Source organism: Pelodiscus sinensis, chromosome 3 (assembly GCF_052426305.1).
Source record: "Pelodiscus sinensis isolate ZL-2025 chromosome 3, ASM5242630v1, whole genome shotgun sequence".
Classification (NCBI taxonomy): Eukaryota; Metazoa; Chordata; order Testudines; family Trionychidae; genus Pelodiscus; species Pelodiscus sinensis.
Window position 1 is genome coordinate 134,944,589 of NC_143054.1, and position 21,192 is coordinate 134,965,780.

The 21,192-nt window shown below is 46.3% G+C and overlaps 1 protein-coding gene across 3 annotated transcripts in view; it reads left to right on the top strand.

The window, feature by feature from the left end:
• The window catches only part of KIF26B (kinesin family member 26B), a 440,836-nt gene that overhangs the window by 107,505 nt on the left and 312,139 nt on the right, over window positions 1-21,192 (top strand). For all 3 annotated transcript variants that reach the window (XR_012902838.2, XM_075924899.2, XM_075924900.2), the window contains exon 3: window positions 20,217-20,750. Coding sequence is in view for 2 of the 3 variants with exons in the window: in XM_075924899.2 (XP_075781014.1) it covers window positions 20,217-20,750 (534 nt within the window). In the remaining variant the exon portion in view is untranslated. The remainder of the gene's footprint in view (window positions 1-20,216; window positions 20,751-21,192) is intronic.

The following is a 21,192-nucleotide window of genomic DNA, read 5'->3' on the forward strand; positions in this document are numbered from 1 at the left end:
CATTATCTATAGAACTGAGTGGAGGAGAACCTGAAGCTTACATGAGCTCAAAGAGGGCTGCAGTTTAAAACGCTTGATTAATTGCAAGAGATGCCCTTGGGGAACTGAAGAGGGGGTACCTCAGTCAGTAGATATCCATAATGTTACAGCAGTGCCCAAGGCTAGTTTGAGAGAGAAGAGCTCCTTCCTTTCAGATGACGTTCCCATCTCCCTATTGATTCTCTGTGCACCTACAGTCAGAGTAATACCGTATTAGTTTGAAGTTATGATCACTGACCTCAGTCTTTTCAAAGGGTTGGAAGCCCCCCTCCCCATTGAATAGAGGGCTTTTCAGCTGACACTGTAACCCAAGTATGAGTGTATTTGATTTGAGGGTTGGGTAATGTTACTAGGCTAGACTGGATGCTTTTGTTTTCTTTCTTTTTCTTTCTTTTTTTTTGGGGGGAGGGACCACTAGAGGAGTACTTGGGAAAAGATTTGTAATCTTACCTCTCATCAGACCACACAAGTCAAGAGGCTGATCCCCTCTTGGGCTCATCAGCAGTTGCTTTATTCAGGACAGAATGTGAGATGAGGGGTGGGGGGAAGGGCGTAATGTTTTCAGCCCTCACTTGTAGATCAGTGACATGGGCCAGCAGCACCATGCTGATTGGTAGTGAGAGCTCATTACATGGCTCTTCCTTATGCTCAGATTCAAAGACTTGCTTGCATGTGGAGGGAGATTGTGGAGGGAAAAGAAAGAATTGGGGGGTGGGAAGTGTCTGGCTTTGTTCAGTACTGAATGTTCTCTCATTGAGACTCTGAAGAGAAGTTTTTTCAACTGGGATCATTCATATCCTGTGTATAGTCCCAGGCTGGGGGCCTTGGGGTTTTCACAAGGGTCCAGAGGAACAGGCTCTTGTGACAACTAGTAGTTAAGTTTCATATACAATGGAGAAATGTGCAGTGAAATGCTGAACTGTTAAAAACCCAAAAGCGCTGTGTTGTCAGCGGCAAAGAGCAGCAAGAGCAGTGCACAGGTGGCCATAGCAACACCTGTAGAAGAGAGCAGTGGGAATTCTGTGCTGGCACTAAGTGCTCTACAGTCAGCTTTCCCCTCACCCATTGTCCTCCAGCCACAGTCTCCCAGCCAGCCCCCCACCCCATTTCACACCTTTCCACCAACTTACATCCAGCACTCCAAATGCCTGTCAGCAATTCTTGACCCCTCCTGCACCTGCCTGTAGAGCCACGGGTCAGAAGGGACCACAAGATCATCTACCTAGTGACCTAAGCACCTTCCAATACCCACCTCTCTACAGTCATCTTCGAGCATTTGCCTACCCATCTATCCTAACAGCTATTGTCCCTTGAGTCCCTACCGCTGCTAAGTTCTGCACAGTCTCGTAGCCTGCCCCAACCACTGCTCATGATCATATGCAAATGATTTACAAGTATGCAATTTAGTTCTTTGTGTCTTTTAAAATGTCACACACAAAACTTGGCAGGCATGTTCACCATTGACTTTTAGTGAGAGCAGAAGCATTCCCAAAGGGCTCATTTACATTCATAAGTTGTACCACTCTAACTATATTGGTATAGTTAAAATGATATCTTTCCCTCCTAGAGTGGATGCATTTATGCTGGTATAAAGATACTTATCAACCATTGTAGCTTCTTAGGTAAGGGAAATAGGTTGTACCATTGTAACTGGGTCTACACTATGGGCTGTTTCCAGTATGGCTGTTTCGGCAAATGTAGTCTACTCTAATCCCCAATAGAAAAACTGTGCAGACCGGGCTAAAGTCCTGATCTTGGAAAGAAGCATGCATGAGGGACTGTGCTCCTGAGAGTATTTTCATTGGAATGAATGGGGCTACGCACATTTGTGCTTGTTGAATTGGTATTAAAACACAGTATAAATCTGTTCACTTTCTTCAGGGCCCTATCCTGCCAGGTGCTGAGTATCTTTAATTTGTAATGACTTCAGTAGAAGTAGAGACCAATAAGTTCTTTGTAGAATGGGGCCTAAATTTGTGTGGTGACCCAATATTTTTTCTTCAGTTTTAGTTTTTATTTATCTCTGATCTCACTACAGGCATCGATTGACAAGATGATAGCTGTTCAGAGAGAGAGAGGCAGAGCAGTGTGTTTCTAAGTTAAAATTTCACTCCTTAAGAAAGCCCCTTTGATATGCCACACCTCATTTTGGGGAGTTCTGGGGACCACAAGCAAATAATTACACATTATTATTGTGCACACAATAAATTTAAGAAAAAGTAACGCTCATTAGGCAATTTAATAATTATATAATTAACAAGCCTTTAATATAATTGATAGTAAAACCCTTTCTAAATACAAACTGTATCATTTAATACCACATCAAAGATTAAAAACTTTTATATGCAAATTTAATCTCTTCCAAGGCAATTTAAAAATGTTGAAATAAAATTGCATTGTTGCCAGGGATTTCTTGCTCAGGTCCTCTCAGCGGTAATGATGATAATAATGCATAATATAGTAATAGGATTCAAGTAGCAAAATGTAAATGACACACACAAAATGCTAAGCTTTAACAACGTGTTTAGGTGGGGGTTCATTATTCAAGCGTAACAAAGCCAGTTGCAAGTTAAGCCAGGACATTACAAATAAGTGTTAGAAATGCCTATCAAATCACACACCAACATGCGTCTCTTTCTTATACCATGTTTTAGGCTATTAGCTCTTTGGGGGAAGAGATTGTAAGTGTCTACTACAATGGGCCCTTAATTTGTTTGTGTCTTAGGCACTATTGGAATATGTGGTGATAGTCATATGACAGTATTTTGATATATTGAACTGCATCACTGCTGATTTAGTAAGAGTAGCTTCATTTCAAGCCTTATCCTTTTGTAAAACTACTTCTGCTTAGCTATACCGGTGGATCTGGGTATTTAAAGGAGATTGGAGATCATTCCCCAATGTCACATTCCCAATTTCACATCTTGTTCCCGCAACTACATAATTTGTTTAGGAGAGTAGGCAGGCCATGTTCCCTTCATGTCTGCAGCTGTGTGATGTTAGATCTATTTTTAAACTAGTGTTTGTTTATGGAAACTGTAATGTTAGTACAGTGTGAAGGAGGCGAGATGAGAATCAAATTACTTTAATGAGATGAATAGAGCTGCTGTTTACACCCTCCCCTTTTTAATGATTTCCTGCCCTTGGATGTAAGGTGTTGATATTGTTAGTACAGTATCTTCTGTCATTGCCTGGAGCGCCAACTGCTCTAGTCTCCACAGGTTGCTTTATGCTTTTGATTTTGTCCTCTTGGATGTTCACTAACTCCCCCTCCCAATTTTGGAGTTGTCCACTGATTTGATCCTGGGTAAATTCACATCAAAGAAATAACTGACTTAGAAGGCATGAAGCACTTGGGGGTTTTTTGTTTGGGGGGGGGGGTTGAGTTTGATTGGGCTAAGAAGCTGTTGGAAAGTCTAAAACCGGTCTAGTTTGAGCTACAGTTGCTTGCAGACTGACAGCTGTTTCTCCATAGTGATGAAAGCAGTTCTGTAGGACACCTAGAATGCTCCACAGACCACAGTTTGAGAACCATTATGATATACAGAAGCATTCCTAATTCAATATTAAATTACTTTTTTTAACAGTGCCATCTCTGTGCTCTTCATGGTTCACACCAGAAAGGAGACAAGTAAGGAGACATGGCATGCATTGTGAGAGAGGAGAGAGAGCTATTCCTGTGTAGTATTTACTGTCTCCTCACTCCGCTGCTCGGGTCAGGAGCAAAGTTTATTCTCAGTCTCCTGGATGAAGAATATAGAACATCAATTCAATTTGGGCAAGAAGATCAGTTTGCTACTGCTACCTGGGGAGTTGCTGTTCTATCTATCTTCCCTGATGAAGTCTACAATAGAATATCCCTCTCTGAAGCACAGAATAGTGTTCATTAGTTTCAGCCTACAGAAAACAGCTATGTGGGCAGGAGGCATTCCCTTCAGATACCAGAGCTCTGTGTAGGGTCAGAGTTCAGTCCTTTTCTTCTGTTTGAATTTTACCAAATTTCAGCTCCAGCTTCTTCCTAGACATGGCTGTTCCTAGGTTCCCTCTTCATTACTTCTTTGTGCAGGGCCAGCCTCAGGGAATATGGAGCCCTGGGCAAGCTTGGCGTTCACTGAGTTTATGTAGTAGTGTTAGTGAAAATTTCAGATATAAAGCTGTAATCTCCAAAGGTCGGTTTTTTTTTTATATAATTTATAGAAAAATTTGACACACAATTTGATTCAATGTTATTAAAATGATAAACTCTGTAAGTCAAAAACATTATGGCTAAGTGTCAAACTAAATATTAAATTAATAACAAATACAAAATGATGTTCCCCAAGATTCAGAAGACAACACTGTTGAAGACTGTGACATTGCTCGTGACAGGGTGAGATTGTGACCACAGCATTCTCCATAGACAGGGTGTGGCATTGGACTCTCACAAACTTAAGGGACAAGTCACATCCTTGGGGCACATGAAGGAAGTTGCTCAGTCCTTTGCTTCCCTAGGTGCCAGGGCCTGCCATTGTGTCTTCCTCTTGCAAAGGGAATTGTCATTATCAATCTTTGGCCAAGCATTCCTTTGAAAGCTCCATGGTGAATGGATTATTTTTACCTTAAGACATGGGGTACAGAAGGAAGACTGTTTTTTTGAATGACATCGACTTGTGAAATGAGACTCTGGGTGTAAAAGACCCAGTGTGTGTCTCACTTCCTTGGGGTTCTTCCTCCACAATTTGAGCTGCTCTGCAGAAGCCCTGACAGCTCCCTTAGCATCTACCACAGCTTCACTTGCCCTTTAGGCCTGGAGCTCAAGCTGAGGTCCATTCTGCCAGATGGAAGCTGCATCTTGCCTGAGCCCATGGCCTTCCTGTAGCCCTCAAGCTCCACAGGGTGCCATTTCAGATTTGGGTGGGGATAGGGGAAGCAACTTTAACTGCCACCTGAAAACTCTAGGGCTTTTTTTTTTTTTTGCCAATAACTTAGAAATTAGCTGTTGATTTCACAGTAAACACACACATCCTGAAGTATTTCCATCAGTAATAATTATTTCCAGATAGAGAAAACAAGAAAAATGATGCTTGAGAACCTGTTAGAGTAAAAATTCAGTGACAAACTTTTGAACTGGGCTTGTTACAAAAGGACTAGTGAATGAATAGGGTTGCCAGATGGTCTCCCAAAAATACCAAACACACGGGCTCAAAATTTGTCCAACAACAAAAAACCACCCGCACCGAACACACATCCTCTGTGGCTACTACCAAGACCCACCAAGCTGGGAACAAAGAGGGAGGCAGCAGACCCTGCTCTGCAAAGCAGCCACCTGCTACCCAAGGCAGAGAGAGGCAGACCCCAGGCAACACAACGGAAGGGCGGGGGGGGGGGGGGGGGGGGGCAGGCAGGGGCAGGGTAGGCGACCATGGGTAAGAAGGTGACTTCCCATAACCAGGTCTTTGGGTGTCCCAGTGGAAAGAAGCAGAAATTCCACCCAGTCAGTTTTGGCTGAGAAACCATGGAAGTCGCCTAAACGTAACTACAAAGCACCTGCGGGCTTCTCTCCTGGACTACGGCGCCACAACACGCTTGAACAGCGCTCAGGCGCAGGGACAGGGCTTCTCCTCCTCCCCAAGGCGTCACTCCTCCTCAGACGCAATCAGCTGAGGGCTCCCAGTGCCGATTGCGCCCCAGCCACTCCCCCTGCCCAGCTTCTGCATGTAACCGCAGGCTCCCAGTTGTGCAGAAACTAGGTGGGGGGAGTGGCTGGGAGCGCAATCGGCACTGGGAGTGGCTGGGAGCCCAGCCACTCCCCCTACCCCTGCCAAGCTTTTGAAAGCTACCACAGGCTCCCAGTGCCGATCATGGCCCCGCCTCCTAGCCACTCCCTCCACCCCTGCCAGGCTTCCGTCCGACACCCAGCCGGTATTGCACATGTCCGGTATTTTCTGAATTTGTTTTTACTGGACAGAGGGTGCAAAACCTGGACTGTCTGGTAGAATACCAGACACCTGGCAACCCTATGAATGAATAGTTAAATCAGGGCTACTCAACATGCAGCCCGCAGCTTGCTTGTTTGTGGCCCGCGGCGCAGTTTGGGTTTATGTGGGGCTCAACATGCAGCCCACAGGTAGGAGCCAAAACAAAAAAGTAGTCAGTATAATGGTCTTCTGTTGATAGGCGTTTTAGTAGTTAAATTCCTGGACTGTCATTGCTCGTTAAAAGTGTTGTCATGTGGGTGGAAATGGGGTAAATATTGCATTTTATTAATATCAGCGGAACTGACTTAAATGGGCCTGCGTATTATGTAGTTTTGTCTTAATCTTTGTATTCTTGCCCATCAGTGTGAAAAAAGCTATTTGCATATATATTTGCATGTACAGGCAGTCCCCGACTTACGCGGATCCGACTTATGTCGGATCCGCACTTACGAACGGATCGCCGCCCGTGTCCTCTGGGGCGAGAAAAGCTTCTCCCGGTCTCCCTTGTCTGCTGGGGGGGTCCAGCAAAGCCGCTGGACCCCCCCCCAGCAGACCAGGGACACCCGAACAAAGCCGCCGCCTGGGCGGCTTTGCTCATTTGCCCGGGAGCAAAGCCGCCCAGGCAGCGGGACCCCCGCCGCCTGTGTGGCTTTGCTCAGGGGCAAAGGAGCAAAGCCACACGGGCGGCGGGGTCCCTCCGCCTGTGCGGCTTAGCTCGAGTCTCCCTGGTGTGCTGGGGAGGACACCTCCCAGCACCCCATGGAGACAGGAGCAAAGCCACACGGGCAGCGGGGTCCCTCCGCCTGTGCGGCTTTGCTCGGGTCTCCCTGGTCTGCTGGGGGGAGGGAGTGCAGCTAGTGCGCCCCCCCCCCCCCAGCAGACCAGGCTTTTGTTGCGGGACGCCTCGGGTAGAGCAGCTGGGGTGCTGCCGGGTTGGTCCTGTGGGAGCCTACCGGGCAGCGCCCCAGCTGTTCTGTCCCAGGCTCCAGATTCAGCAGCTGTTGAAACTGATCAGGCTGATTCCAGGAAGCTTTGCTGGACCCCCCCAGCAGACCAGGGGGACAGGAGCAAAGCCGCCCAGGTGGCGGGGGTCCCGCTGCCTGGGCGGCTTTGCTCCCGGGCAAACGAGCAAAGCCACCCAGGCGGCGGCTTTGCTCGGGTGTCCCTGATCTGCTGGTGGGGGTCCAGCGGCTTTGCTGGACCCCTCCGCCCCAGCAGACCAGGGAGACAGGAGCAAAGGAGCAAAGCCACATGGGCGGCGGGGTCCCTCCGCCTGTGTGGCTTTGCTCGGGTCTCCCTGGTCTGCTGGGGGGGAGGGAGTGCAGCTAGTGCGCCCCCCACCCCCCCCCAGCAGACCAGGCTTTTGTTGCGGGACGCCTCGGGTAGAGCAGCTGGGGTGCTGCCGGGTTGGTCCTGTGGGAACCTACCGGGCAGCGCCCCAGCTGTTCTGTCCCAGGCTCCAGATTCAGCAGCTGTTGAAACTGATCTGGCTGATTCCAGGAAGCTGGGGGCAGAGCAACTCTGCCTCCGGCTTTCTGTAGTCAGCCCCTGGTCAGTTTCAGTGGCAGCAGCTGAATCTGGAGCCAGTTCCGACTTACATACAAATTCAACTTAAGAACAAACCTATAGTCCCTATCTTGTACGTAACCCGGGGACTGCCTGTATATGCAACCACACTTAAGTTGTGGCCCTCGGCATGTGCTGTGAGTATCACTTTGGCTCCCGGGGCTTCCAAACTTGAGTAGCCCTGAGTTAAATCAACAAATCATGTCTGGTTTTAGGATATTTATTTTGTATATCTTGACATTTGATATTGACACCTGATGTGTTTTGGTATTTTGTTGTCATGTTGGTACTTGGTTGAGAGCCACAAGGTAAGTGAGTGAGGTAATATCTTCAGGCCCATACACAGTGGGGGTAGGAAGGGTGTGAAAGCACCACCCTTTGATCCCCCAAGTAAGTGTGCTCTGGCTGGCCAGGGGAAGGAAAGAACAGCATGCTGCCTGAACCTCCCTCCCCCATGTTCTGGCCAGCCGGGAGAAGGCTGGGGCTGATTTCCCTGTTTACTTGTGGGACTATGGGGGTGCATTCACACCCTTGTGGTTCATATTTACCAAAAAAGCGCTTCCAGGGCAGTGGAGCTCAAAAAGGTTGATCTCTTCCCACCAACCAAAATTGGTCTAAAACAAAAAAACAAAAAAAACCCCAAAAAATTACCTCACCCAGCTTCTGTCTCTGTGTTTTAACAGCTTTAAAGCTTGAAGTCTTTGAATCTCAAGTTATAAACAATAAAAAGTGCATTCTACAAAGCCAGAGAAGCAGGGGTGAAGCATTGTGGGGAGGAGGGGGAGTGGAAGGGTCAGAGAGTATATATTCCAACTAGAGTTCTCTCTGTGTAAGGGCCTGATTGAAACTGCAAGTCAGGACAATCAGACATTATCCTCAGAGCCTCACACTAACACTAGAAACCCAATGACTTCCAGAGAATGAAAAATGTTAAGGGATTAAGATGCATATTATTAAATAAAACTTGTCGTGAAAACAGAAACAGTTTACGCCTGAGGGTGTGGATAAGTAATCTGGAGCTGAATGAAGGGTAAATGCGCTTCAACCAACCAGGCAGACGCCACCCACTGTGATCCCATTTCCCACTTCTTTTGGGAGGAGGCATATGGGAGAGCTGATCTCAGTAACACTCACTTACCTCCTGTGCATCCAGCCACTTGCCTCACATTGTGGAAGCATCAGCAGCCTCTTCACCCCCATCTCTCCCCCCCCTCCCCTCCCGGACTAAAAGTGAGTGAAGTTTCTGAGGCAGGGAGGACAGGTCCTTCAGCTGCTCTTCGGGGGGGGGGGGGGCACAATTAAAAAATCCCCCACAACTACTAAAGCATCATATACCCCTCCCTACCCAGTAGCCCTCAATTCCCCAATAAGAAAGCAACTATTCCTTCCTCCCCTACCTAACCTCTGCTGCTGCTGCTTCTGTTCTGCCGGGAGCAGCCCTTCCCTCCACCCTGCTATTCGCAGCTATTTGGTGCACGTGCTATTTGATTACCTTTCCTTTTCCTGGCCCCAGGCTGCCTCCAGCAGGGGAGGGCTGCGGGTAGAGCTGGGAAGGCAGACCCTGGCAGAAAACTGGGTGGAGGTAATGTGAACCAGTGCAGTACATGACCCCCAATATGTCACCTCTCTTCAGGTATGTGATGGAAGCAGGCAGGCTGCAGCAGTGTCTTGGGATAGGTTGGTGCTCACTTTGCAGAGCTAAATGTGTGCACAGTAAGAATGATAAGAAGTGTGTAATTCACTAATCGTGTCATTGACAACATTTTGGCAACGACATGATTAATGAACAGAAGAACGGCCATACTGGGTCAGACCAAAGGTCCATCTAGCCCAGTATCCTGTCTGGCCAATACTAGATGCCCCAGAGGGAGAGATTACAACAGGCAATCCTCACATGATTCCTCCCCTGTTTCCCATTTTCAGACACACAGAGGCTAGGGACACCATTCCTACCCATCCTGGCTAATAGCCATTGATGGACCTAACCTCCATGAATCTATCTAGCTCTTTTTGGAACCCTGTTAAAGTCTGAGCCTTTGCCACATCCTCTGGCAAGGAGTTCCACAGGTTGACTGTACGCTGAGTGAAGAAAAACTTCCTTTTGTTTATTTTAAACCTGCTGCCTATTAATTTCATTTGCTGACCCCCTAGTTCTTATATTGTGGGAACAAGTAAATAACTTTTCCTTATTTACTTTGTCCATACCAGTCATGATTTTATAGACCTCTATCATATCCCCCCTTAGTCTCCTCTTTTCTAAGCTGAAAAGTCCAAGTCCTTTTAATCTCTTTTCACATGGGACTCGTTCCAAACCCCTAATCATTTCTGTTGGCCTTTTCTGAAGCTTTTCCAATGCCAATATATCTTTTTTGAGATGAGGCGACCACATCTGTATGCAGTATTCCAGATGCGGGCGTACCATGGTTTTATATAAAGGCAATAAGATGTTTTCTGTCTTATTCTCTATCCCTTTTTTAATTATTCCTAACTTTCTATTTGCTTTTTTGACTGCTGCTGCACACTGAGTGGATGTTTTCCGAGAACTATCCACAGTGACTCCAAAAACTCTCTTGAGTAGTTGTAGTTAAATTAGTCCCCATCATATTGTCTGTATTGTTGGGATTTTTTTTCCAATGTGCATTACTTTACATTTATCAGCATTATATTTCATTTGCCATTTTGTTGCCCAGTCACTTAGTTTAGTGAGACCTTTTTGAAGCTCTTCACAGTCTGCTTTGATCTTAAGTATCTTGAGCAGTTTGGTATCATCTGCAAATTTTGCTTCCTCACTGTTTACCCTTTTCCCAAGATCATTTATAATTGATAAGGGATAGCACTTCAAGCACTCAGGCCTGGTGTGCGCAGGATCCCGGGATCTTCTCTAAGGGCTTGTCTGTATGGTGATTTAATGTATGTCAAACTGGGGGGGGGGGTAAATGCACAGCACACCAACTGGTTGCACCCTAGGTGGTTGTGTGGGCCCTGCTGCCATGTACTGCAAGTTCCCAAGTGCATTTTTGATCTATTGTGGTAGTGTGGCCAGCCAGCTGATCCACAGTAGATGTGCACCACCACTTGCGGTACACTGAGTCTCCATATAGACCAGTCTTAATATAAACACATAGCAGGTGTATTTAAAACATGGGAAGAAGCCCTACCAAAACAAGACCCTCTATAACATATGTTACTCATCTTTGGGTGAGGACGAGAGAATAAACATAACCGATATTATTCATGTGCTTGAAGCTTTACTGGAAGATGCTCATATGTTGCAGCCATAAACCCAATCTAAGTCATTCTCCTCTCCAATCTGCAGTGCCTATGCTCAATTCTTCCCTATGGCTTCCGGGAATGCAGTAGTAAGGCACCTGTGCCTGGCTAGGAGGGAACAGATTTAGTTTTACATGTGGGAGTCTAAAGGTTCTCATTCAACCCATCCTCAAACCACGGTGGCCCCTTCCTCAGCTTGGGTCTCCTTCAATAATAGGCAGCTTGCACCATAGTACCCCCACTTCTGCTAATTAGATAGCACTGGTTTCTCTGGTGCAGCCCTGGCAATGACTTAGGTCCTGTATTGTTTACTGTGTCGTAGATACATGCACAGGAGTATAGTCAATAAAGATCTTTAGCACTGAATGTAAAAGAGCGTAGCCCTATGTGTTGTACCGATGCACATATCCCACTAATTCTGCCTAAGCTACCCCGATCTTCCCATCTAGTTACCTATTGAGTGATGAAGAAAGGGAAAAATCTGATAACGATTGGTGTCAGGAAAGAAAAATGATAGAAAGGGCTCAGCCTGGGAGCTGATAGAGGCAAGCATAGCAGAGACTAATGAGAGAGAGTGGAGGATATGGTGAATGAGATCAGCTCTGAACCTCAGAGATAGAGAGAGACGAGGAAATTAGCCACACAGCATGTTTTTCCACAAGAAAAGCCAAGAAAAGAAAACTAAAAAGAAGAAAGCAAAGGTGTAAACCAGTCTATTCACCCCTTACAAAAGTTGGCAACATTGCAAATCACTTTGGCTGGGTCACTGTTTTTAAAAAGAACAAAAACACAAAAAGCTTCCAGTCGTTCATAAGCAAACTTCTGATGTAAGCGCTGCTTAATTTGGGAAGAGAACAATAAAGGCAAAAGCTAGAAATGTACAGGAAAGGCCAGTACAGTAAATATCCTGAATGGACAAGAAGTCGTTCCGATTGGAAGAGAGAGTAGTTGTTCTGACTCCTGAATCACCTTTGGGTTTTTCCCAATTATTAACGCTTGGTTGTGGAGGTACTGGAAGTTGAAAACTGATCAAATACAGATGCTGTCTCCTTGGTAGCTCTCTTGAGAGGCAAGAAAGTACAGGCAGTCCCCGAGTTACGCGGATCCGACTTATGTCGGATCCGCAGTTACAAACGGGGCCCTCTCCCTGGTCTCCAGCAGACCAGGGAGAGGAAGCAAAGCGGCGGAGCACGCGGGCAGCGGACAGCCCAGACGCGTCTGGGCTGTCCGCTGCCTGCATGTTCCGTCGCTTTGCTCTGCTTTGCTCCCCGTCCCCCTGGTCTGCAGACCAGAAGGACAGGGAGCAAAGCGGCGGAACACGTGGGCAGCAGACAGCCCAGACGCGCGTCTGGGCTGTCAGCTGCCCGTGTGTTCAGCCGCTTTGCTCTGCTTTGCTCCCCGTCCCCCTGGTCTGCAGACCAGAAGGACGGGGAGCAAAGCGGCGGAACACGCGGGCAGCAGACAGCCCAGACGCGCGTCTGGGCTGTCAGCTGCCCGCGTGTTCAGCCGCTTTGCTCCCCGTCCTTCTGGTCTGCAGACCAGGAGGACAGGGGAGCAAAGCAGAGCAAAGCCGTGGAGCCCGAGGGCAGCAGGACAGCCATGGCACGTCTGGGCTGTCCCGCTGCCCCCGTGCTCCACGGCTTTGCTCCAGACGCCTGTGGTACAGCAGCTGGGGCGCTGCCGGTTGGTCCTGTAGCGCCGCTCTGGGCGCTACTGGACCAACCCGGCAGCACCCCAGCTGCTCTGCCCCAGTCCTGATTCAACCACTGCTGGTCAGTTTCAGCAGCGGCTGAATCAGGACGCCTGGGGCAGAGCAGCTTGGGTGCTGCTGGGTTGGTCCAGTAGCACCGAGGAGCGGCGGCGCTACTGGACCAACCCAGCAGCACCCCAGCTGCTCTACCCCAGGCATCCCCAAGTCAGCCGCTGCTGAAACTGACCAGTGGCTGACTACAGGAAGCCCCTGCCGCGGGCTTCCTGGAATCAGCCACTGATCAGTTTCAGCAGCGGCTGAATCTGGACGCCAGTTCCGACTTACATACAGATTCAACTTAAGAACAAACCTACAGTCCCTATCTTGTACGTAACCCGGGGACTGCCTGTAATGAAATAAACAGAAGGGCTATGTCTACACTGGCGGGTTCTTGCGCAAGAAGGGCCGTTCTTCCGCAGTGTGTCCACACTGCCCGCCCGCTCTTGCTCAAGAAGATTTATAGTAAAGCGTGGTAAGAGAGGGCTTCTTGTGCAAGAGCTATGCTCTTTTCTAAGAAGTGTAAGCCCTCTTGCGCAAGAGCTCTGGCTCAAGAGGTCAGTGTGGATGCGCGGCAGGGGTTGCTTGCTCAAGAAAGCCCTATGGCTAAAATAGCCATCAGAGCTTTCTTGTGCAAGAGAGCATCCACACTGCCATGGATGCTCTTGCACAAAAGCACATGGCAGTGTGGATATGTTCTTGCGCAAGAGTTCTTGCGCAAGAACCCGCAAGTGTAGACATAGCCATCCAATAATAGTCTCTTGAAGCATCATGAGTGCTTTTGAAGAGATAAGTAACACTGTGGCTTGAAAAAAATATAGGAGGCCCCTGACATGCGACTGCCCAAGTTCTGACCCTCTGCACTTACAACCATTTTTGTAAGTGCGCAAGGGGCCGGAAACCCCTGACTTATGTCCTTGGCCCGCATTTACAGTGGCGCACGGTGCCTATCATAAATAAGGTCTTGAATGATGATGCCCCCGGCTTGCGACGCTTCCCCAGGAAAAGATTGCATCGCATGTCAAGGGCCTCCTGTAACTTATTTAAACATCTGTTACAGGAGGTTCTAGATTTCTAGAAAAGTCCTGCTGGAACAATACACACATTGGGGAGCACTAGGTCATGAAGGCCAATGTTGTTCTGACTTTCACTGTTTGGAGTTTCATGATCTGTTGAGCTACCATCTTGCAAGCATGTGAACTCACTGGGTATATATCTGTCCTACAGTTGGAGGTGTAACTTCCAGCAGGGGTAGCTGTGTGCATACTAGCTTTGATCAAGCTGATGCATCAAAAGCAGCAATGTAGCCACAGAGGCATGGGGTGGTGGCTTTGGCTATCTGGCTGAGTACAATTCCATTTGAGATTATTTGTATGCGCTTGAATGCTACGCTGCTACACTGCTATTCATAGTGTGCTAGTTCAATCAAAGCTAGTGCATATGCTTCTACCCAGTCTGGAATTACACCGATAGCTGCCATGTAGGCATACTCTGGTTATTACGTCAGTAATAGCCTAGTGCTGATGCTCATCAGGACACTATAGGATGACTCTCATGAGTAAATCAAATTAAATTTGAAACCGAGAGGATACACCAATGTAATTGTCCTGTAGCCACTGAGATAGCTATTTAACAAATTTTGAAATAGGACTAGAAAGAGCTAATGTTCCAGTATTTTAAAAGTGGTGAGCCAAGTAACTATGGACCAGTGGTGGACAACTTGTAACCCCCCCCCCCCCCCCCGGAGTTCTATGTGTGGCCTATGGGACATTTTGTTGACCGTTGCCCATGTGCAGGGTCGCCTCATTCTTCCGGCTTCTCTCTGTGTAGGCTTTTTTCCTACTAGTATTACTAAAATGACATGCACATAAAGCAAGGACACATGAAGTGAGGTGCGAGCTGATTGCACACAGCAGTGACTGAGAGCTGCATGTTCCCTCTGCATCCAATTAAAGAGCTGCTATAGTTTTATCAGTAAACCCCGCAGATTTTAGGTACACAAGTGCTGTTAGCAGAACTACCCTATCCCAGGAAACTGTCTTGGTTAACCACAATCTTGTGGCGCACTGAGATGAAGAAGGGCCACTCACGTGGCCCACTCACTAGCCTAAGTTGCCCATCACTGCTATGGACAGTTAGCTTGACATAGATCTTAGATAAAATCCTGAAAAGTCTGATACAGGATGCAGTCAGCAAGCTATGCTAACCATGTTTTTATGGAAAATAGCTCATCAGACAAACCTGATTATATATTTTTTGCTGCGATTACAAGTTTGGTTGCTAAAGTAACTGGGTTGACATAATATACTTAAACACCTGTAAGGCACTTGTTTAAAAAAATTAGCACTGTACAAAATGAATTCAGCAAATAGTAAATGGATTAAAATTTGGCTAGGTAATATATCTCAAAAAATAATTATAAGTGGGCCATCATTGTCCAGGGGTTTATAGTGGTATCCGACAGAGATTTGTTCTTGGCTCAAAGCTAATTTAATATTTTCCATCAATGGTATGAACTAAAACAAAATCAGATGATGGAGGAGTGGTAGCAGTGATAAAGACAAGTGATCTGGATTGCATGATTAAATAGGCTCACCTTAGCAATATGCATTTTGATGCAGCTAAATGCAAGGTCATACCTCTAGGAACTGAGAATGTAGTCATGTCTGTAGGATGAGGGGTTATATTTTGGACAATAGTAATTCAGAAAAGGGTTTAGGAGCCATAGTGGATAATCAGCCGAGACAGTAGTGCGCTGTGGTGGCTAAGAGGGCAAATGAAGTCCTTGCGATATATAAGCAGGGAAATAGAGAACCACGGTTGGGCGATGGTAGCACCCCTATATGCTGTATTAGTGCAGTTACTACTGGAAAACTGACGGGTTTTGATGTCTATGCTGTAAAAAGGCTACTGACAAATTCCAGCTTCTCGGTGGCAGTCTGGGGCTGACTGCAGAGTGGCCGTGAAAAGTCTACCCTTGGGATACTGCACACGCTCTGGCCAGAGGCAGGGTGGGCTACAGAGCATCAGTGAACTGCTGGACACAGATGAATGGGCAGGATTTGGGCTTGCCCTGTTTATTGTACATTTAGATTTCCCTGCTGGTATTGCTATCTTTTCTTCCCACCCCAATTAAAAACCTGGCTGCTGTTTAGCTATCGAATCATAATGCAAACACCTGTGTGCCAGATGTACAGCTGTGTTACTGCTGAGCCATCCTCAGAACCACAAGCCAGCCCACAAGACAATTATCCTTCTCCCCCTTCTTTTTTCCTCCTCCCTGTTCTCCTTTTATAACCCTTTATTCTGTTTTCCGCCTTCCCCCTGCTTTTAGTTTGGTTCTGAAAGCTGCTAATTGGAATTTGGTTGGTAATTTGCAGATCCTAAGTCTGACTACTCAGCCCACTGGAGCACTCTTTGGGGGGCAGAGTGGCTTTTTGGCCACAAGCCTTTGAAGGATACCCATGAGTAAGACACAGCTTAGACTATCTGTATGAAAATACATATGTCGTCTAGATATCACTAGTAGATGTCATCTTTGGAAAATGGCCCAGGAAACTATTCGGATGTGCAATGTGACTTTGTTTAAATTTACATTTTGCAGCGCAGAATAAGTTCTGAGGCCCCCACATCATTTCGATTTTCAGTTTGCTTTTTGAGCCTTAAATGTTCCCAACATAGATGTAACTGCCATTGACTTCCTGAAGCAGGAGGATGGAGCTTCCGGTGCGAAGCAGAGGTCAGAGTTCAGACCACAAGAGGGTGGAGGGACAGGAGTAGAGTTGGTGGTGAGCCACTGTAGAGAGCATGAGCATGGCCATACTGGGTCAGAACAAAGATCCATCTAGCCCAGTGTCCCATCTTCTCGCAACGACCTGTGGAGAAATCAGAAGAGCAGAGAACTGAGGTTGTGCTACAGGATGGGGTCAGAGAGACATCAGTCCTTTTGGAAGGTGGTGTAGAGTCTCACGGAAACCAGCATGTTGTAAAAGCCCCTTTTTCTCTTCTAAAATCCTTTACTTTTGGCTCCTCTACCAAGGAGTCCTGGGTCTTTGCTCTCTTTCCATCACCTCGGTCTCTCTTTTTCCTTATGGAGGAGGCCCAGGGAAAGGCTGGAGGAAGGGAAAATGTTAATGGGGGAAGGGATAAAGGTGATACCTAAGGGAGGGGGAACAGTTCCTTCAGAGGGATAAGAGAAGGGGAGAAAATGACGTTGGCTTTGTGCAGGAAAGAGGAGGAGGAAATGGTCTGGTTGATTGTGTGGGGGAAGGAGGAAGCACAGATGCACCAAGAATGGGGAAGGTCACTTGTGTGTTGTTCCACCCGCCTCCTCCTAACTTTGTTTTTATTTGCCCATCTCCCTCATTGCTGGTGAGAGTGTGGACAAATCCTTCTCCTTCAGTTTTTCAAACAACAGTTAACTGACCTATACAGCGGCCCGTTGCTCAGTGTGGCAGTGAAATGCTACTAATTTCTAGTCACCGGGTTAAAGTCTGCGGTCTGTATTCATGCACACCTCCCATTGACTTCAGTTTATTTGTGAATCCCTGTGGTTTCAACAGAAGAAGGGCCATTCCAGCAGTTGTGAGCAGCTGTTTTTCCAATAGTCAGGCAATAGACCGCTGAAATCTCAGACCATTCAGTTTTAGGAGGTAGCATGTGTTCAGCTTAGGGTGCAAAGTCATTTGAAAGGTATCCCAGATGTGTTGGGAAAGTGAATTTGAAGGTACTGTTTAGTTGCAGGAAAAACACACATTTACTTCCACACGAGAAAAGCAAGTGGAGGAGTTTTTACTTCTTAAACAGAGACCAGCTATTTGGCTAGTGGGAGAGTGCTGGGAGTGTATTTATACAATGGTGAAAACCATGTGTTTTTCATCTGGGAAAAGGCCTCCCTTCCCACCAGTGTTTCTTAATTAGTTCTCTAATCCCCTGCTGGGAGGAGAGAGTCTGGAAACCACACTTCTTCCAGGGCAGAGTAGTGTATCCCTTGATCTTTGGTTTCCTCTCCCTTGTCCATCGCCTTGTATGATTGATCACCTACCAGCAGGCAGTAGCCATTCCTGCCTGTACCTTTTTAGAAATAGAAGCTCTGTGTGGGACTTTGTGAGTGACTTCGAGCAAGAGATGGCCTCCACCATCCAGCTGTCCACTAATTCCTCTTCATTGCACTTTCTGACAGGCTAATAGGATCTTCTGTACATCAGTGTCAAAAAACACAACCATATAAAAGACACTAGGCCCACTGGAGAATAGGGTGGTCTTCAGTAGAGATTGATACGAGATTAAAACTTGACACTTTCAGTCCATCATTGGCTGAACTTAAGGAATAACCACAGAAGTATTATAATTAGGGACAGTTAGATACACACAGTGGCACACGTTTTTCGTATGTGCCCAATGTACGAGTACAAAAATCTGGTGTGAATATCAGGTAAATCTGACTAATGTGTGGAGTATTGGGCCTCGTCCTCACTAAACAGAGGATCAACGATGCCACAATTGATCTTCCAGAGTTCAATTTAGTAAGTCTAATTAAGACTTGCAAATCAAATTGAGAGTACTCCTGCTTCTGCGTGGTATTAGGGAAGCCACCTCCCGTTGCGAGGATGGCGGGGAAACTCAAAACAAGGTATGTCGACTCTAGCTACGTAATTAACATAGTTGGATTTGCCTGTCTTGATTCAACCTTTCCTTTTAGTGAAGACCTGGCCTTAGTTTCTCTAGCAACATGTTTTTCTGGCACCTGTATTTCTTTTGATTATTTTAGTTATATTAGGTTTTCATACTGTATGTCCTGGAGTCAATGCAGAACCATCCAGTGGATTCTTATCAGAAGAGCTAGTCCATATTTATGGATCAAAAATCCAAAGTTCAGCCTGTCTTCCTATTTCCTCCTCAGGAAGAGGAGAAAGCTTCCTTCCTCACTCTGTCTGTTATATTGGAATGATCTAATGTTTGTTTTTAACACTGAATTAAAACTGAAGTCATTGCTCAGTATCTCTGAAAGCCACAGCACTACATGAATATTATAACTTTCTGACACATGCTTATTTTAGAAACAGCTTTATTTCCTTGGAATACTTATTATTGTGTCCAGGATTTTCTATGCTGTATTGCTGCTAGATCTGAGCACTCTGTGTAATTAGTCTGAGTTCCAGCCAGACTGCTTAAGGGTCAGTTAACTTTCAAAGGACAACAGCCAGCTCTGTGGCACTTGCTAGATAGAGGAAGGTAGAACTGCTACGGTGTATCTCTGACACATAGAAAGCAAATTAAAAATAAGTTAGTAATCTACATTTTGCTACATAGACCGCTTTTCTCAAGCCCTGTGGTGAAAATACAGATTCCTTTTCTGCATTACTTGGATGTAAATGAATGTGAAGCTAGTTTTATGTGATCGACAAACATAGCTATGTTCTTTCTGAGGATGTTTGGTGGGATGGAAAATACAATTTGACAACCGTGTTTCCCCTTTCCCCCCCTAATTCTTCATGGCAGTGTGACAAGCGGAGAGCTGCTGTACAACACAGCTCTTGTCTTCTGACACACTTTGATGCTCTGACCCCCTTGTGCACCTAATAGAAGTGACCAGCCTAAGGCTTGATCAAATCTCAGCCCCCTGCTGTTTCCCCATCAGTTCATATGACTCTCCTGGGCTTCTGTTCCTAGAACTGCTCTTTTTGCTGCTGTGCATAAGAAGGCACCATGATTTATGAATCAATTAATCACTGCATGCTGAGGCGCTCTTCACGGTAGTTAAACAGAGAAAGTAAAATGCTTGAGTATATAATAAAGACAGATCGTAATTAATATGACCCTCTGACTTATGAACCCCTCCCTCCATGCCTTTATCCACTCCTCCTTTCCCAGTATATGCATAGTAGCCTGCTTGGCTTGCATCCCTTGAGTTGTGTTAAAAAAAACCCTGTGACATTCTTTCCCTGATTTTTCACTCAACTCTTCTTGCCATCAAAGGCCAAATACTGACCTCTAGGTAGATAGAACCTTGCAAATTCATGGCTATCTGCTTTATACCTGCAGGTACTCACCTCAGTGGATGTGGCTAGCTACGGCTCATTTTTGCCGATATGGATGTGGATACAAATTTTGTATCTAGAACCCTGTAAATTTGCACATATCTGTGGCTTTCCATATCTTTGGATATGAATGCAGATATCTGCAGCTCATTTTTTGTGAATATAGATGCAGATACAAATTTTGTATCCGTGGAGGGCTCTATAGATAGGCACTTTGATCTCAGTGGGTTATGCTTTTTGTCACCTGTGTAACTGAGAACAGATTTAATTCAAGGCAGCAGTAGGGTAGAGCAAGTTAATTTATTCTCTCTGCCATGCACTGAGGCTTGTGATGGGATTAGAATATTTAAATACATTTAACATTTCTTTGTATTTGAATTAAAAAGGGAAGGTTTCTCCCGCACACACTCTGGTTCCTAATTTTCATTTAACTTTGCAGCTGGCGGATGTTCACTGTATCAAATGGCCTTTATTTGCTTTCTAAACTTATATCCAGAATTGTCTTTTGAAATGCACAGTCCTCCTCGGAAATGTTTCACTGAAATGATTCTGGTTAAACAATTTCCCCTCCTCCCTTCTTCTCTGCTTGGCTTGCAGGACCCAGCTTTCTCTTCCGCAATTCACGACAAACTGCAGGTTCCCAACACCATTCGGAAGGCCTGGAATGAGAGGGACAACAGATGCGACGTCTGTGCCACTCACCTGAACCAGCTGAAGCAGGAGGCCATTCAGATGGTGCTGACGCTTGAGCAGGCTGCCAACACCGAACAGTACGATGCGTCACCAGGCTCTCCTCCGCCTCTCTCCAATATTCCCACCTTAGTGGGCTCCCGACATATGGGCAGCCTGCAGCCCAGAGACTGGGCATACATGCCCACTTCCTACACTCCTGCTAATTACACAGGCTTTGTGGCCAACAAGCACAGTGGGAAGCCCAACAGCCTGGGGATCATAAATGGGGTGGAGAAGAAAAATGGTTCCCCCGGCCACCAGGCCAAGGTCAGCCTACAAATGGCTACCAGCCCCAGCAATGGCAACATCCTGAACTCTGTAGCTATCCAGGCTCATCAGTACCTCGATGGCACCTGGTCCTTGTCGAGAACAAATGGAGTCACCCTGTATCCATACCAGGTAAGTGGCTAACAATGACTATTTAAACACTTTATTAATCTCAAACATATCAATGTCTCCTTCCCAGCTTCTCACTGTGGGGCTGATCCTGCAAAAATGTACTTTTGCTTTACAAATGTGGGTATTCCTAATGAGCATGCATGGTATTAAGCAGTGCGAGCCAGATTTTCTGCAGCAACTGAAGATGCAGCTGGAAACCAAACCTGCTTGCGTGCTTTTGAAAATCCCATGAGATGCCTAACTCCTCACTTTGGTAAGGCACCTAAATATGTCTGAAAATCTGGTCCTGTACTCAATAAATATTTGCTGGGTAAATTCATCTGTTACTATTTGAGACTTATCAGCTATGAGAGTAATTACTATTCTAGTAGTAATAAAAAATAAGTGAACAAGGAGCATTGAGACATCAGTTTTATTGCCGAAGGAAAAGGCCTGTAATCAA